The sequence below is a fragment of the Gavia stellata genome, chromosome 1 (genome assembly GCF_030936135.1).
Source record: "Gavia stellata isolate bGavSte3 chromosome 1, bGavSte3.hap2, whole genome shotgun sequence".
Taxonomy (NCBI): Eukaryota; Metazoa; Chordata; class Aves; order Gaviiformes; family Gaviidae; genus Gavia; species Gavia stellata.
Genome location: NC_082594.1, coordinates 37,105,808 through 37,125,244, shown reverse-complemented (window position 1 = coordinate 37,125,244; position 19,437 = coordinate 37,105,808). Strand labels below are relative to the sequence as shown.

At 38.8% G+C, this 19,437-nt stretch overlaps 1 protein-coding gene across 1 annotated transcript in view; it reads right to left on the bottom strand.

Moving 5' to 3' along the window:
• PCDH17 (protocadherin 17) overlaps positions 1-19,160 on the bottom strand; it is an 89,861-nt gene extending 70,701 nt beyond the window's left edge. Inside the window, exon 1 of the mRNA XM_059819882.1 lies at positions 16,533-19,160. Within this exon, the coding sequence (XP_059675865.1) occupies positions 16,533-19,160 (2,628 nt within the window). The remainder of the gene's footprint in view (positions 1-16,532) is intronic.
• Positions 19,161-19,437: the final 277 nt, after the last annotated feature.

Genomic DNA, 19,437 nt, shown 5'->3' with positions numbered 1-19,437 from the left:
GATATCAAAGTAAAGATGGAAGTATGGGAAAACAGAACAACAACTGCTTCACCTGAATCTGCTAGTACAGTTGCATCCAATATATTTACACTGTTCACCAATGATATGTACTTACTGAAGCTACTCTGTCAATAAAAAACACATTAAGAACCTTTTGAAAGAGCTTCCCTGTCAATTAGGCTACAGATACATTCTATTGCTCCAGTTTTCCTGTCAATTTAATATACTGGATCATATTAACAGTACTGGCTTGTCAATAAGGCAAATCTGAATCCTGTTAATGGAGTTATACTGCCAATATAATTGGCTTCCTATTTATCGAGCTCCCCAGTATTTGGTAAAGCTGTGAAATGGGATTATAAGGTTAGGTTACATACATCTGTCTCTACATTACATAAATATTTCAGGAATTGTATCCTGTTGTGTAAAGAAACACATGTAATCATGTTTTCCCGTTACATAAACTTCAGATGACAGAATAGTGTAATTGTTTACCATTGCTGAGAAAACATTAAATCATCCTCATTTATCACATTATGTTTCCTTCTTGCTCTAAGTAACAGTCTACTTGTGTGCCACACATATAGAACTGCTAAGAGATGTATGCACTCCACCCTACCTGCACAAGATAGTATCTGCTCCAGAAAATAAAAGGAAAGAGATAAAACACATTTTAGGAACAAAATATGAAGCACTCCACAATTTCAATGCTTATTTAGCCCTCGTACTGTGCTGAATAATCTTGGTGGAACTGAAGCTTGTAAGCATAATTCTAGTGTAACAGAAACACCTGGAAATAATTAATAAGAAGTAGTAGTTCGTGCATAAAAAAACAGTAGAAGTTCAGCAAGCCTTCTATTTAATAGAAGCCTTAATGAAGTTGAACATTAGTTGCTTTTAACCACATTCAATATTAAATAACTACTTTGACTGGATTAGCAGAATATACAACAGACCATTAAACCTGATTATATTAAAAAAACCTTTTCCTTAAAAAAAAGAAAAAAAGTAATTGTATTAAAATGTACTGGGCATTCTCTTATCAAATTAACTCTCTGGGTCTAACTTGAAAATATGGATTTAAAAAAACATGGTCTAAAATTACAGTTAAAGGTCAATGAATCAAGTTGCCAATTATATTTTCTGGTAGCAGATGGGTGCAATGAAACCTAATGATTGAATTTGAAACGCTTTAATGCACCTTTTATCTATGGCTCCCACCATGTTGAGTCTACCTTAGTATTCCTAACAGATACTATGTTTACTGCATAACAGACTCAACTACTATTAGCTAACTAGTATGAAACCTGCACTTACACAATATCCAGCTTATTCTAAGAATATCATACCATGAACTCAAAATAACAATACATTTGGGAGTGCATCTTTGATAGCATTAGGGGTTTTTTTTGATTTTTCATTTCAATCTGCATGTTAAATATGAAGTCTGGAAATTAAGACATTAAAATTAGAGGGAAACTTAAAAAAAAGTGCCTTGAAATTTAAGGAAATGATCAAAGTATTTGTTATAATTTCAAAAATATTTTTCTCTCCTTGTGTTTAGAACCTTTTTTTCTATATGGAAACAACCTTCTCTTTTCTTTCTTTCTTTCATGCACACAGATTCTACAGTGCGATTGTGAGCTCCTGGCATTTTATTTTTAATTTTGAGACGTATTTGAAAGCTCTTATTCAGCAGGAATTCCCAGTGAAGTCCGTAAGTGTTGTAGAATTTGTCCTATTCTAACCACTGCTGTTTTCCTGTTTCTAAGAGCAACATATCACAAAAGTTTTCTAAACAGATAAAAGCTTATAAACACTGCAGTACTATATGGTGGAGAAGGAGATCAAATTATGGCCTTTTAACACTGACAAATTGTTTTGTACTCACGATATTTAGTAAGGGAAAACAGAGACACTGGATATTTTAAATCTGTTAAGTTTGTGTTAACATCTATCCACTATGTTTACCTTCTTCTGTCCAACCCATACTCTCACTAAAGGCAACAATAAAACTCCCGCAAGCCATGACCTGAGGCCTGCTGAAATCAATGGATGTTTTCAAATTGGTTTCAATAGCCCTTGGATCAGTCTGCTTACTTCAATTATAGGATAAGCGAGTCTTTACATGGGGTGCTACATTCCCACAGATACATATGTTGTATGCTGAAGAAAGCTGCAAAGGAGCAGGAAGAAGATTACAATAGTGATAGAAAATGAGAAGAAACTCTTAAGCGTAATATTCCTTTATCCCAGCATATGGTCTTCTCTATGGATGGCATTTAAACAGATTTGTAACGGCAGTGACAGGGAAAGGTGATTAGCTAGGCAGCAAACACTGTATGTGGCACAAGACTCCAGTTGTATGTTTCTTCCCTACAGAGTCAAAAAAATTAGCAACGAAGATAAAGCAGGACTTGATTCTGAAGACACACTGCCTGCACAGAAAACACACATAAAGTGGAACTCTGAAGCTTTCTTCCAAGGAGACAATCAGAAGAACAGATGTAAATCTAGATCACCTCCTTTCCTTTAAAGCTGCAATCTTATCCCCTTTCTCTTCCTAAAATCCTTCCCCAGAAAAGCAATGAATCACTTAAATTCCTTAGGATTTAGGGAGAAAATCACAGATGTTAAAACTTACATTATTACCTTCTGTCAAATTTCTTATTTCAGTCATGCAACTATTTATTTCAACATTTTGTTAAAAATCACCAACAAGGTATTCTATAAACATTTTGTGACAGGATACAAAGCCCAACTTTCACACAAATACTTTGGCATAATTATTTCCTCTTAGCACTAGAAAAAGACACACCACTAAATATGCTGCCAAAACAATGGCTGAATTTATGACAGAATAGTACATCATCAAACTTTACAGACTCACATGCCTGTGCAAGGAGATTTTCAGCTGTAAAATGGTGATGAGTTGATTTATTATTTGTGACATAAGATAAATAATTTAGGCTTGCACAAATTTAGCAAGAGGTTCTGTCCCTAAATATACTTTAAAGCCATAACAGTCATGTACCTATGATGAGGTACTTCATAAAATGGAAAGTTTGATCAAATACGCCATGAATATAGTAGCAGTGGTCAAGTAGGCTTGGACAGAAAAAATAAGGCTTTTCGGCTATAGGGCTTTGTATAACGATCCACAGCTCTGTCACTTCAGTGTTAACCTACTGCAATTTCCTCATATAGGACTCTATATTCAGCTGATTCAGAACAAATGAAAAAAAAAGTTCTCTTTCTCCATAGGATCACCTCATCTTGAACACAACAGCCACTTATCTAAGGATCTTCACAGGTAATCTATAAACTTGTAGGTATTTAAGGGCTGACTTTGACCTGTAAATTCTTAACAGCCTGGCAAAAAAAAAGTTCTGGGTTACCCCTCTCATTACAGCTTGCCGTATCAAGAGTCTGAAATCAGATTTTGCTGTTAAGATAAGGAAGATCTACATAAGAAATGTTCTCTGCAAAGATTCCAGGATTAGGAGAAGTCTTCTTTCTTTTTCAAACCAGTGTTGGTTTGTCAACATCTAAGACACTGCTGCAAGTTTCATCAGGGATAGAGAGACTGAACATGAATGCTAATATTTGACTGAGGGGTTAGAATACAGTGATTAAATTATGAGTTTGCCCCTGTATCTAATTAGCAGATGCTCACCTAGCATGTGAGTGCCTTTTTCAAAGAGAATGCATGGAACGGCAACTGGAGGATGCATATGTATTTTAATTTTTTTTTTTTTTTTAAGTCATGAACTTTCAAAGAAAATAGTTAATGCAAGCTTTTCTAAGTAATGTCCACATCACAAAAGTCCCCAAACCAACATTCAGAAGAAGTGTGTGTCAGGGGAATTCTCTTTCAAAATATAAAACAAAATGAAAATACAACAGGTACAGCACAAGAAATTCCAAACAAAAACTCATGCAAAGGGGAAAAAAATAATTTGTTAAGATTGTTCATACTGCTCTTCCTGAATATTCAAAACAGATAATGTGTAACACAGACTAATGCTGCTCCCTGCAGGTGGATCATGAGCCCACACGAAGCCACACCAACTTCCAACTTCACTGGAGTTCAACATGGAGTTAGGTGGTTAGCTGCCTCATTGAGAATAAAACAAACCTATGTCATTGGGAATAAAACAAGAGCCATACAATACTAAGGGACTACTATATGGCCTTCAGTTCATATGTAACTTTATTAACTTCACTGTAAATTCCTAATAATGAGTAATCTTGGGTTTTTTGGTTGTTTTTGTTTAAATCTTCTCAGGCATAAACAAATAAAGTACAAAATGCTCTTTTAAAATATGCTAAGATCAAGAGCAAACTCATTCACTTTTCATGGAAATAGAATTAGGATCTTATTCGTAGGACCCTATGTATCATACTTCATTGTAGAGACTTTCCAAGGTAATGGTATAGACCCCTATTTCTAAAGATTTGTAATTGGTTGCTGCTTTAACCTTAACCACAGCATAACAAACAGCACCAATATAATGATAATCCAAGCTACCAGCAACCTTAAGAATGTGCAAGGAATAGACAGATACTGGCAGGAATTAATCTGCCATTTTCACACATCTGCCCAAGGGAGGTATTGTAATTGCAAAAATTTACTCTTAGACTGCTGAGACTCATAGTAATTATGTTTCTTTTTTAATAGAAATAGCCACAGGTAGTAACAAATTGGGTTTTGAGATGGGGAACTGGGCATGCATTCTAACCCAAATTACTATGTAATTGTCTTTATTATAAAATACTGTAGAAAAGCTATGGCTCAAAATTTAAATCAGAACAAACCCTTTCCTTTAAATAAACTCTTCTCTTCCCACGGCTATTCAACATGTATGCCTATTTCTTCATTTACTGATATCATCAAGACCAGTATGACTGCAAGCAATTTATCTTTATCTGAAGATCTTTGCCAATACTAACCAAAATTCCTGAAGTTTGCTTAATAGAAACAGCTTTCTCTTCCTTAACTTCCATGCAAGTAACTAACTAGGGACTAACAAGTATGTCAAAATCTGGAAATCTACCTACTTGTTCCTAAGGTTCCTTTGCCAATATCAGGGGATGAAGAAAAGAGTGTGTGTGGTCTACACATATTTTAAATGAACTGAAATTAAAGTTTTCTTCAAAATTCTGGAATCCTGTTTGAAACAAATGAGCACAAGAAAGTACTTAGAATGAGTTATTTCATGCTTGAAAGCATTATTATTTCATTACTGTCACATTATTGCCATCATGAGAGGTATATTGTTGGGAAAGTTGATACATATGGTGGCCAATGAATAAACAATAAAATAAATTCATCCAGTTACTTCTGCCCCTCGCAATACTATATCCTGTTTGGCCCAAAAAGAAGCTACAGGTGGATTAAACAGACAAAATACATTTACAGATTTAGACAAAATGAAGACTATGCATTGAAAGAAATAACATAAAACATTTTGTTTTCTCCTCTTTTTCACCCGATGGCTACAAAGCTGATTGATACGTTCCTTGCCTCGGAGCTACGAGATGCAAATTATCATGTGCTTTTTAATACCTAACACAGTTGATGAAAGCAATTGAGTGCTGATTATTCTCATGTGTCACATGACTTATACCTCCTTTTCATCTTTACTCTCAATCCTGAAGTCTGATAGCGGGATGCACAGTTTTAAGCAAGATGTAGAACTTCCACCATAAAGTGGAAAATGAGGTCCTTCCTTACCTATACTCTTGCATCAGGAAAAAAATGACAACAGCATTTTTCTCTAAACTTGATGCTTTCTAGGTTGCAGCAAAAGGTGCAGATTGACAGCATCTTCCAAAACTCTGTTACACAGCTATGTACAGATCATACACAATATAAAAAAAAATCAGATGCACATTGCTCGCTAATAATGCTTTTTATCCAGCTAGATAGTTCTTCTGAATCCATGCTGCTCTCTTATCTATGTATCTCCACATATGCATTCATACATAAAGTTATATTATCTGGCATATAGTCCAGAAATCTAAATAGTTTCTAAGGCTTCGTGGCTGCCATTTTTAAAAGGCTTTTAAATTCACTATTTCCCAAGCACTCTAAATTCCACTATATTCTTATTGTCATTTGATCCACTGAAATGATCAAGAGATCAGAAAAGAACACATTTGGTATTTTACAGCTGTGGCTGGATAATCTTGCTCATGATCATCAAAGCAGGATTGTTTTTATGATCTTCAAATCTGCATATCAAATTACACAAGTCTATGTGAAAAAGCAAAAATATCAAATATTCAGACATCAGGACTATCTTAATAAAGTACTAGAGAATGCAGTTGGAGGCTAAAAGAAACAAACAGCTTTTGCAGCTTTGCAGTGTTTTTAAAGCAAAGGAGAGAAGCAACAGGGAGCAGTTCAGCTAACACAGACTCACGGATTCTGGGCTGAATTCTGCACATGCTTACGCACATCAGCAACACCATTCCTGCAAGCAATCTATTTAATTCAGTGGTGCTATTGACCTAAATTAAAATATTCATGGAATAAGTGTTTTAAGGATCGTGCCGTGAAAGACATCATACTAATGCAATTATACATATATAAGTTAGTTTTCATAAGCCTCGAAATTACTTATGCACTGGTTAAGGACATGATCCGGCTCTTTCTAGATTTGTGGAAGAGAAGTCTTTTCCTCAATACCGGTAGGAACAAAGCCCAAGTGCTGAATCTGAAGTGCATTATTAAAACAATATTCTTTTTTTTTGTCACCTTTTAAATTTTATAGAATTTAAATATTTTCATTAAAAATGAATGAAAATTTGTTTAGCCCATTTCAGCTCACCTTTTTTTTTAAAACTGAGTTGTAGCTAAACAGTCTTAACAATAAGTGGTTGCTTAGCAATCAGCAAAGAACAAGACTGAAATATAGTAAGTAAAGAAACAGACTGACATATTCTGTGTTTGAATCATGGCATTCATTAAAAACAACAGAATAACACCAACAGAAGATTGAAACAAAATTCTATTAATAAAAGAATACATGTAACTGTCTTTCTTTAGGAGAAAATTATGCATTTAAAAGCTATAAATTGTGATTCGCATGTCTGCTCCCTGTAAAAAATCCTTTAGCTATTATTAAAAATACATTAAAATCCTTCAAATTTTGATGAAGCCATTATTTACCTTTTGTTTTTAATTCAATTGTCAAGTATGCTTTCAATGATTTTAAAAACAGTATATATCTACAAAACAAGCAAGAGTTTATAGCTTTGAAGACTTTAAATTGATTTTTAATGCACCAGCTTTCAAACACTACAAAGGCTGCTCTCTGCTGATAAAGACAGTAAACAAGAAATTGTCCTTTAAATGTTCCCTTTAATGTTTTTCTTTAATTAAAAATCAATCAAAAAACATTGCAACATTCAAAATTTTAAAATTAAGACATTAAAAAATCTTTAAGGTTTTTGACACATGACACATTCAAACTAGAATGGAAACTTATGATGTTACTTTTGTTTACTTGTGTTAGTTTAGACTTTCTTTGCACTGTAAACATTGTTAATCAGGAAATAAAAACACATAGAAGTAGTTTACCACTGAACACAGCTATTTTTATTGAGTAGAAATGTTAAAAATATGATGAAATAAAACTAGACGTTGTAAAAGTACTGAAGTAAAATGCTTTTTTAATACCTTTAGATTATTTTTATATATTCCTTTCCTCTAATCAGACCAAGGCCTATTTATGTAGATTAGTTACATCTAGAGTCTCATTTATCCAACCTGTATTTATCCTTTGATCACAAAGCTTGTTAACTTAAATGGTCTTTTATTGTTATGATTCGTTTTCCCATAATTATGCAGTTTAACTGCCTGATTTTTTTTGAATAAATATATGCAAACGCGCCAATCATATTCAGCAGTGTTATGCTGGATGCTCAATGAACTGTAAGAGCCATTTCAATACAATAAAACTGCCTGGAAGTGTTCCAGGGCAAGGACTGCAAATACCAGTAATCATAGTGTCACTAGAACTAGTACAGGCAAATACAAGCATGTCACACATATATCAATAGATGGTCTGAAACACTGCCTGAAACTAATTTTGTATGTCTATCACTGCAAGAACTTACAATGCATCGATCAGAGATCCCACCCACACAGCTGAAATTGTTCATTTGTATCTTGTAACAAGGCTTTTCCTTTCCCCTTTAGAGTCCTCCTTTGGCGTGCCACGGGGACTGCAGCATGCAACCACCCATCAGGGAACAGGATGCGATTAGAAACTTTTCTGTTACAGGTTAAAGTATTTTTGAACCAGAGGAACTCTGATCTGATACATACATCACAAAGCCAGTAGAAAGGTCCATGGCTAAAATAAAATACTGTTCACTTGAAAGATTTTACTTGCCTCAATCGCTTATAGCGTACTAAATTGAAAATAGATCAGCATGGGACTGACTGTCTTGAGGGCTGAAAGAGGAGATATCCCGTTACTACACAAAAGTGAGATGCAAATTGATCTTTATGCTGTCTTGTTCAAGTAACACTAATAATTGGCTGAAACTATGCAGTAATATCTTCATATGTAGAGGGACTCCTCAATTTTGAGGACTCATCACCAAAAAAGGAGCTATCTTCTGCTCTCAAGCAAGTGAGAGATATGCTAACTTTCTGTACCGGTAACAACACTGACTAGTGGAAGCAATTCAGTAGAGGAAAGAGATGCTTCTCGTGTGACCTTAATAAATAGGAATTGTATCAGCAGCCTTTGGGATTTAGCTTGAAAATATATGACTGCTCAAGGAGGTTATTTAAAGCACTGCCTAATATCCTAATTAACAGGGACAGTCATATGAATTTGCTTGTTCTAGAATGTAGTACTAAATACTGAGTATTTTATCTAAAATGCTTAATAATTTTTCTATTTTTTTCTTTCTCATAGGATTTACAGTAATTAATTGAGAATCATCTTCCATTAAAAAAAATATAAAAATATCTACAGCAGACTGAAAAACAAAGGTTGCACTAAAACGACCATGACAAATATATTACCAGGGCTTAGAACCCACCCTGGCTAAGATTTATGGCAGGCTGTACACTACTCCGTTTCATCTCATCATATCAGCAAAAGCAGCAACAACTAGTTAATCTCCTTGTTGCCCCATTAAAACCATAACAAATGAAACACTTAAACTCAAGGAACTTTTCCCCAAAGTAATTTTGCCACTCTCTTCTAGTACCTTTTTCTTTTTTTTCTTTTTTTTTTCTATTTAGGTAAGAGCCTGCAGTCCCCTGAGAGTTTCACTTGTTTCCTATATTTTTGAACCCTTTAGCATTAATTTCACCACTTCTCTTCTTACAGCAGAAGTAGAGATACAATTGAAAGTATAAAGCTCTCAGGCTATCTGCTGCAAAAAGGTGTCCCAACTGCTCTACTCTGACCTTTTGACATCAAAGGATTGCTTCTATACTTTTACAGATAAAAACAGAGCTGTGTTTCTGCTCCGGTCAACAAATCATTGTTTAAGTTCTTTTCACAGAAAATTCTTACCTTTTGGAAAATACTAATATTAGTGTCAAAATGTCTTTTCTTTATACGTGCAGGCACTCCTCAGTCTTGAAGAGGTATCTCAAGACCTCTGCCATGCGTCCTATATATTTTCTTCAGAAAGAAAACAACCATCCATATACATACACTTTTTATATGTCGAATGAGTGTCTTGCATAGCGAAACCTGAAACTAATTTGACAAGGCATTTTAACTTTTATAGAAACAATGAAAGAAAGAGAAATTAAGCAGTATGTGTATGTGTATGTGTATTTACACGTATGTGTAAATATTACCCAGTATGTTAATGTTTCCTGGGGAGGAAGGTAGTGAAAAAGAATTAAAAATGCTGGGGAAAAAAGAAAAAAAAACATTTTTTTTTTCATTTGAAAACAAAATCCCAACTGCTTTGCAGTCAAATGTTGTGACTCAGGAAGAAATTATTTTTTTAATGACATTTTTGCCTCATTAGTGAAGCCAGGTTCTATCAATGCTTTCTTAATACCAAGTGATACTTGCAAATATTTTACATGTACCTGATGATAATTTTCCACATAACAATATTTGCTGAATTTTAAGAATAATGCTGTATTATGCACACATTCAAAAATGTATGAAAACGTGAAAATATGTATTCAGCAATATGTTCAAAGGAGTCTTTGATTTCTTCTTTCAGCTGTACACCTGATTATGATACAGTTCACATCATAATTACAAAATCTTCTAAATTCTAGTCTCCTTAGTTGTTTGTAAAGAAGCTGTAAGAAAACATCACAAAAGGCTGAAATCTAAAAATAAAGGGCCCAATCATACTATTCTTAGCTGCACTCTGTAAGGGTCTTAGTCACAATTTACTCTTGAACCACTGAAATCATTGATGAAGTCAAAAATATGCTATTGACTGAAATATGAGTAAGAACAGGCCTTATCACCATCATGGGTAAGGATAACAGAAACCTGGCCAAATCTATTGTTAAAAGATAACTCTTCAAAGGATCAGTCATCAAAATTGCACTGATAATCACAAATTTGTGTGGATTTTCCCATTTAAGATTAGGCAGTGACAGTGAGCACAAAGATGAGGAAAGCTCAGACAACTTTAAGAGCCATTGAGAGCTGTGATCCAGTAAATCCTGCATGACTTGCTTCATGTCTTTTATTTTAGCTGCACAAACTTTCTTCAACTCTTATACTTTATAAAACAGCAAGTTCTATGGAGACATTATTTTTCTTAATCTATTTGTTAACGAGAATTTCTGTTCTGACGATATCATTTTCTTTCCCATAATATCAATATTCTACTTCAGACTCTTAAAATTACTTTTTCTCTATTATGTTTATTGACCTATATTACAGCATTCCATCTTGGAAATTTTTTTAGATCTCATATGGACCTATATCTCAGGAACGATCCTTTTGAAATAATATCGCTATAAACAATACCGGCAAGGAGCTCAAGATCAAGACCAGAGCAGATGTAACACAAAACAGGAGCCCAATTCTGCTTTCTCTGCCTACCTATTTCAGGAGCCAGGGCAGATGCCATAGTGAGCAGTCTGTTGCCCTATCTGGTCCTAAAATATGTGTACTTTGTGTCACAGTACTTTGCAGTGTATCTTGACAAAAAAATGAAATAATGCTTCACAAAAATATGGAAATGATCCTGGCCTGAAATTCTTACACAGCCAACCCCAGTATTGACTTCACTGAATAAGTAAAACTAAAGCTACAGAATGACGTAACAGAAAATCATACTAACTGGAGACTGTATTACACAATGCAAACATTCACAGAAGTTATTTTGCAAGACATCTAACCTTGTAAAACACTGTAAAAACCACCATAATGCATCTTAGCCAGGTAGTTCTGAAGTTTCATCTGATGACAATCTAGTGTCCTTAGACAGAGCCTAAAATATGCAGCTGCAAAATTTTGGGAATTATAGAGCACGAACCTGCAAAGTTGCAGATGCGTAGAACTGCCCCAGTATACTCTTGGTGCAAAATGTTAACTTCTACTAGCTCTAGTAAGAGAGAATAATATTACTGATTTGCAGCAGAAGATATAGAAATGAAAAAGGAATACCTCTGTTTTCAGATAGGAATTTAAAAATGTAAACCACTGAGAACGAATGCAACTTCTGTGAGGAAAGCTGCTTCTCCTTATACTGCAGTAGCTGCAGACTTCTTGCAATCTTGAAATTTCTGAGTTGAAGTTTCTCAAAGTAAAGCGTGGAATAGTATATCTAAAGACATAGCAGCACTAATATAACTTGTGTTTTTTATTTCCCCTGAAGACTCTATCTTCTTAGGTACTACTAGACACCTGGCGACAAAGCTGCACTGGGACTTGACGGTAATCTGTGGACACATCATAAACATCAGGTGCCTGAAGTATTAAGAATAATCTGTACTTTATCTTGAAATGCTACAGGACTGCCTAGTACAGCAGCTACGGTGATTCCCAGCTTGAGAGCCACTTGCAACATAGTCATTCTTTTTAGCTGTTGTTTAGCAAAAGCTGTGACCACTGTTTTCTTTATTCACTCCCATTTCATTCCTGATATATTTACAAACCTTACCGAGTTGCACCACAAGTATAATAATAAATAATCTCTAGGATGATCAACACTCCTTGCACATGTAGATAGTTTTCTACATTACTGTTATGTCACTTTGAGGAACCTATTTGTTTAAAGAAACTATTTGTTTCCTTTTATCCATCCACTCTTTTATCTATTGGAAACCTGCAAGAAGAAATTGTGATTTGTTCACCCAGGGAAAGGCGAATTGATTAACTCAGAACTTTCTGGTAGGAGAGATATGAACATATATGTGTACGTTTGTACATAATATTTCTTTTTCTAATTTCTGCTCTTCAAAATAAAACAAAATCCTCTTTCTCTTAGTCAGGTGAGTAGATCAGCTTGATTTACTCACCACAATGAGATGAACAGAATTTGCCCAGTAGTCTTTAAGGTCTAGAGTGAAAAGAAATTTTCTTTCAGCCACATAGAGATTCCATTTTCTCCTGCTTTCCTCATTTTTCTGCCCAATAAAAATGAATAGTTTGGACCCAAAGTGATTCAAAAGTCACATGGAATTTTGAATCTGGCAATGAGAGTTGTATGGCACTGGCCTATATGTAAATATTTTTAACTGATTTGTGTTTGAAAGCACTGCTTCTGAAGTATGTTTAGAATATGATTGCTGAAGTTAAAAGCGAAGAAACATGTTAAAGTGTAGCTGTTCTGACTTCTCAGTACATTACTAAACATTGTTCTTCATCCACATCAACCTCGCGTGTGCATCAAACCACAAATGCTCTATTTTCAGAGTCCCTAAGCACTTGCAAGTCTCCTGCACCAATAAAAGCTGGAGGTATACTGTATCCTTGGCTATCCATCCAAAATTTTATACATACATATATATGAGTATACATGTTTAAATTATTTAATTTTTGTGGTACTGAAGAAGTTCATTGATTCATGTAAGTAACATAGGCAACCATGGCACACAGCTGGATGCTACAAAGTAGTGAGTAAACACAAATTCTTAAACTCTGTGACTAATATATAACAGAAGTCACTTGAAGAGAGGTAAGATTACACCACTTTTACACATATCAGGCAATATTTTCTTCAACTGTTGGTCATTTTGGGTCAGTCTGAAACCCATAGTCACTAAATAACACTTTACTCCACAGGTATTCATTGATATAAATTGGGGTATCTGTAGAATAAAATACTATTAATGAGAAATAAGGGAATCATAAAGCCTATTAAATTTACTAGCTCTTACTGCAAAGCAAAAAGGTGTTATTCACTCCTAATAAGAGTGAGAAAATTTGGATCTTGCTGAGAAAGAAATTATTTATTTGATTTTAAATATTTATAGACTCAGTTGGATGTACTAACTAATAATATAATATTTAGTATGTGTGTATACATCCATGGATATATAAGTATGTACATATATATATATATAAAAAACCATAAAGTTTTAATAACAGGCTCCTGCTAGAGAATTCTGCCATTAAACACTTGCCGAGAAATAAGAGTGAAGAAAAGCAGTTCCATTGTATAAATCATATAGTGTGACATTATCGTAGCTCAGTAATATATCTAGAAAAATAAAGTGAATATTCGCTAGAGAACACTTGCACAATCGTTTACCTTTCCCTTACTGAGGTAACGAAGAAAACTGCTTTTCTGAATTGACTAATGAAAGGAGATGATAAAGCAGCTGTTTGGATTCTGTATCTTTTTTCCACTAGCTATACCTTTGATCCCTAACTGTGCAATTTACTTTTCCAGACACAGGATTCCTAGAGTGATTAAGGATATAGTAGATCCAGAGAGAGGGCTGTTCCTTTACTATTTCTCCCTAAGTTTGCAGTTTGAATTTTACACGAGGCAGAAGTACAGGGCCAAACACAAAGTAGTATCTACATTCTAAATGCAAATTTTATATGAAATTTACTCCAGGGATGTGGAGATGGAGAATAAAAGATCTATCTTTGTAATGCAAACTTATAGTGAAGAGGATCAGATTTTCTCATCTAGTTACATTACATCTGGGCCTTTCCTAAATAGAAACCAACTACTCTGTTTCATACTGTGTGCTTGTTTTGTCAATACAACTACAAAATATAGCATCAATAAGTATGTTTGAACAGGTTGTTCACTAGGGAAAAACGAATGTTTCCTAATGTAGTGGCTGGACCATCTAAACATCCAAAACACTCTGTGTAGATGTTCAGGGAAAGCAAAGCAGTATTAGATACACCAGTATGTGCTATGAGGAGTTACAGTTAACATTTCCCACAGTTGTCATAACGAAAACTGTTATAGAAACCACAACACACCTTTTTAAGGGAGGAAAATCCTCTTTTAGCTTTATATAGATCTCAGGAAAAAAAAATCATGATTGATATTATACAGTGAACACTGTAAAAAAAGGAGTCATATTTTCCATAGGGATTTTACACTACAATTGAATCTTTACTACTCAGTAGCATCAATACATTAATTAATTGCTTTATATAGACATTACATGGTTGTAGAAAAGTATAATTTTCTGTCTTTTAGCAACTATTACACTTGTCAGTAAGAAAAAAAATGTGGGGTTTTTTTTAGCATTCTGACAACTCCATTTTACAGTAAAAAAGTTGACATTACTTAAACAGGTGTCATTGAAAGTTATTTGGTTTTTAAAGCATGAATTATAAATCAGGTTATCTCTGGTTGTGCCCTAACCTAAACTCCTTCCTGAAGTGTCACTTTTTGTTAAAATCAATTTCAGATTTTAAGTGTTGCTCCACTCACCTAATTGATAGCAACACAAATTCATGATAGGCATAAAATGAAATTGTTTTTGTGACACAACGCAATAGTGGCTTGAAGATTAGTTCATAGCGACCTTGTACAGACAGCCTTTATTCCCCCCTCCCCCCCCCCCCCCCCCCAGTTATAAATATTCAATTTACAAGCCATCAGTTACGGAAATTTTGGTTACTTAACCTGCCAATTACCAATGGCCACTTCTATTTAGTTTAAAACATTAGATGCCACTGGCAACTAGAACATTCAGTGTTCACAGACCGCAGGGTATGATAACTCAAAGGTATTATGAATTTTCTTTTGGTACATCAAGTGTCTACAGTGCAACTTCTTTCCCACTAGCTGCATACACAAAATGAGTCTGTGTCACTTCTGATACACTCAGCTCATTCCCCTATGACTCAGAACATCATATTAGGAGAACCACAGGATAAAACAGATATGACATTTTGAATATATTTAATAGTCATTATCCAGAGCCTGCTTTCAATCCAAACTTTAAAAATCACTTTCGAACATACCTGTAGTATTTGAACATTAAGCTGCATTAATCATGAAGTAATACTTTAAAATAAATCAATCAACTGGAGCCAAATTCTGCCCTCACCTTCACTCTGTGAGTTCACTGCTCTGGAATACATCTTCTGAGTTTGGACTTTAAACTACCTGCTAAAAATTAAGTCATTCTTTGATTAGCACCCTATATCCAATGGTCCAAATTCTGCCATTTCTCACATTTACAAAAGTCGGTAGAGGACAGTGTGGATATAACTGGCAGCAGAATGCAGCCCAGCTGTAATTTCTAAATGAGCTTTGGTAGAAGAAAGAGCATGTAAGTCTTTCACTATAAAGCAATCATCAATATTGACTCAGGCTACTGGAAATCTGACTAGTTGTTTTGCTGTTTTATGACAGGATGCGAGTTTTGTTAACATTTGGGGGTAGGAGGGAATCACCACATACATTTTCTTTCTATTTGACTAAGCAAAATTTTCAGCACTGAAGGTTTGGTTGTTTATGGGGAGAGGAGGAGGCAATGGGGCCCCAATGATACTGTTCTGCACCAAAAAAAATAAATATTTATGTATATATGTATTCTAAAGAAGGAAATTAAAGAAATTAAAAACATACATCTTGGAAAGATAGCTTATATTTACATACAGGATTGGAGGGCTATAATACACTGTTGCAATAGATGTCCTCAGTGTGTAGAGTTTCTCCCACGTCCTGTTAGTTACTGCAGATGATATGACTGCTTCAGAATCGCCCTCCCCCTTCTCCTCCCCAAACCAAAGCAAAGTGAAACCTGTGCAAGTGCCCACCTCTGCCTGATGATCTTCTGGGAAAATACCCCTGTGTGCCCCAAATGTACTAAACCCCTACCTGCACATGCACCTCTTTTGCACTGCCGTGACTCTTGTTTGTTTCAGTGGGCATTTACTTGTGAATCACACGGGAAACGCCAGTGTGACAACAGAACCGGACCCACCAGACATGGTCTGGTACCACTTTCATTGGGTCCACCTCTCTTCAGTGACTTGTGTTGGTCCCTTCAGTGGTGCCTTACAGCAGATTTCACTGCAGACAAAAGGTGAAGTTAAACCAGTGTCTAAAGTGAGGTCCAGGGTATTCTAAAAGTCTCCTACCTGAATTATGGACATCCGGCTCGGGGGAGCCTCGCTGGCGTTAGTCCCTTGCCCTGTGAAGCTGGTGTGGCAGCCCACATGTCCCTGGGGTACAGTCAGGTTGTTGGAGGCGGGCTTCAGGTACATCACCTCAGACCTGGGAGAGCTGAGGGGCAGGCGGGTCTGGTAGTCAAAGTACATGGGTGAGGTGGCCAGGGATGGGCTGCTCACCACGTTCATGACATTGAGGGGGCCCCGGCTGTCCTCGCCCTCACTGGGCACCAGCATAATGTCATTCTTGCTGATCTTCTTCTTCTTGCCCTTGCCCCCTCCACTGCCACTGCCTCCTCCTCCCCCGCCACTGCCTCCCCCTCCTCCCAGCTGAGGGTGGCTATACTCGGCAATGCGACAATTATAGGTGCGGATCTCCTTGTTCTCTCGCTTGCACTTCACAGCAATAGTGATCATGGCAGCCAGCAAGATGATGGAGACAGTGCTCAGTGTCACAATCAGGGGCAGCGACAAGTCCCAGTGTGGTCGCCGATGCTGCTCGCCATTCACCTGTGGCTCGCCAGCCTCGGGCAGGGGCCCCGCCAAGGCCCTGACAATGAGCTTGGCCACTGCGGAGAGGCTGGGCTTGCCATGGTCACTGACTTTTACCACCAGTTCAGCCACAGGGCTGAGCTCTTCCCAGTAGGGGTGTAAGGTGCGTATCTCACCACTAGTGGGGTCCATCTCAAAGAGGTGCTCCTCATTGCCTTCCACAATCTCATACGTGAGGCGCCCGCTCTCCCCAAAGTCACTGTCCAGGGCGCGGACGGTGCCCACAGGGTAGCCCACCCCAGCATTGCGTGGCACCTGCAGCTCGGCAGTGTCATTGATGAGGGCGGGCAGGACGATGAGTGGCGCATTGTCGTTGACATCGAGCACGGTGACGCGCACTGTGGCGTTGCTTTCACGGTGGGGTGAACCCGAGTCTTTGGCCAGCACGCGAAACTCAAAGTGCTTTGTCTGCTCGTAGTTGAAGCTCCTCAGGGCATAGATAGCACCATTGGTGGGGTTGACGGAGACATAGGTATAGATGGAGACATCGCCCACATGCCCGGGCAGAATGGAGTAAGAGACTGTCCCATTTTGGCCCAGGTCAGGGTCCTGGGCCAAGACAGAGCCCAGGTACTCTCCAGGGATGTTGTTCTCAGGCACCTGTAACACATAGAGGTTCTTGCTGAAGCGGGGTGGGTTGTCATTCTCGTCGAGGATCCGGACAGAAAATGACTTGGTGGAGTTGAGTGGGGGGTTGCCCCCATCACGTGCCACAATGGTCACATTGTACTCGTCCTGTGCCTCACGGTCCAGGGGCCGGTCAGTGACCACAGTGTAGAAGTTGTCATAGTTCTCCTCCAGGGTGAAAGGGACGGCTCCGGGCCCGCCGCCACCGCCCAGCACCCGGCACTGGAGCTGCCCGTTCTTGCCCGAGTCACGATCTGTGACCCGCACCAGGGCAATGACAGTGCCCGGTGGGGCAGCCTCACTCAGTGCTCCCTGGCGAACGGAGACAAAGCCAATGGTAGGCGCATTGTCATTGCGGTCGATGAGGCGGACGGTGACCTTGCAATGAGCAGGGATGGGATTGGGCCCCAGGTCCCGAGCCTGGACATCAATCTCAATGAGGCCGCTCTCCTCATAGTCCAGATTGCCCTTGACACGGATGAGGCCACTCTGCGGGTCGATGCTGAACAGGTCGCGGACGCGCTCGGGCGCATAGCCACTGAAGGAGTAGAGCACCTCTCCGTTGGTACCCTCGTCAGCATCGGTGGCATTAAGGTCAATGACAGCAGTGCCCAGCGGTGCATTCTCCGGCAGCTCTACGACATAGGATGCCGCCTCAAAGACAGGGCTGTTGTCATTGGAGTCAATGAGGCGCACATTGATCTGCACCGTGCCCGAGCGTGGCGGGTCGCCGCCGTCCAGTGCTGTCAGCACCAGGGTGTGGTGACTCTGCTCCTCACGGTCTAATGGCTTCTGGATGACCAGCTCTGGAAACTTTGTGCCATCACCCCGGGACTTCACATCGAGGGAGAAGAGGCCGTAGTCATCACGGGTGAGCACGTAGGTGCGCAGCCCATTGTCCCCGGCGTCCGGGTCGTGGGCGCTGGTGAGGGGGAAGCGGGTGCCCGGCGCAGCATTTTCCGAGATGTCCATGTCTACTTGGTCGGAGGGGAACGCCGGTGCGTTGTCATTCAGGTCCTGGATCTCCACCTTGATCATGCAGATCTCCTGGTCGTTGGCGAACACCTCGAGGGACAGCTGGCACTTGGCGTTGCGCCGGCACAGCGCCTCGCGGTCGATGCGCTGCTTGGTGTAGAGCAGCCCGCTCTCCCCGTCCACGTCCAGGAGGTGCGGGGCCGAGTTCTCCAACACGCGGAAGGTGGACTTGGGGCCGCGGCCGCCGCCGGGGCCGCCGCCAGGAGCGCCGCGCTCCGCGGGCAGCATCCCGCCTGCCGCCGCACCCGCTGCCAGCCGCGCATCGCGGCCGATGTTCCCGATGACCGTGCCCGCTCCCTGCTCCTCCGGCACCGAGTAATTCAGGTTCTTCAGCGACAGGGCGGGAGCCCAGCAGAGGAAGAAGCAACAAATGGAAAGGTACATCCCCGAGCAGGGGTGGGGGTGGCAGCAGCTGCAGCAGCAACCAGGGTCGTCCCCGTCTTCTCTGCCTCCTGCGCTGGGTTTGTTCTTCCTCCTCCTCCGTCGGCTCTTTCTCTTTTTTCTTTTCTTTTTTTTTTTTTTCTTCTATCTCCCCACCCCTGTATTTTAAGTTCCCGAACCTGTTGCTCTAAAACATCTGCAGAGACACAGGATGAGAGGCAGCAAATGGACCATGTAGCTCAGAGGGAGGGAGCAATCGGGGGGGGGGGGGGGGGGGGCC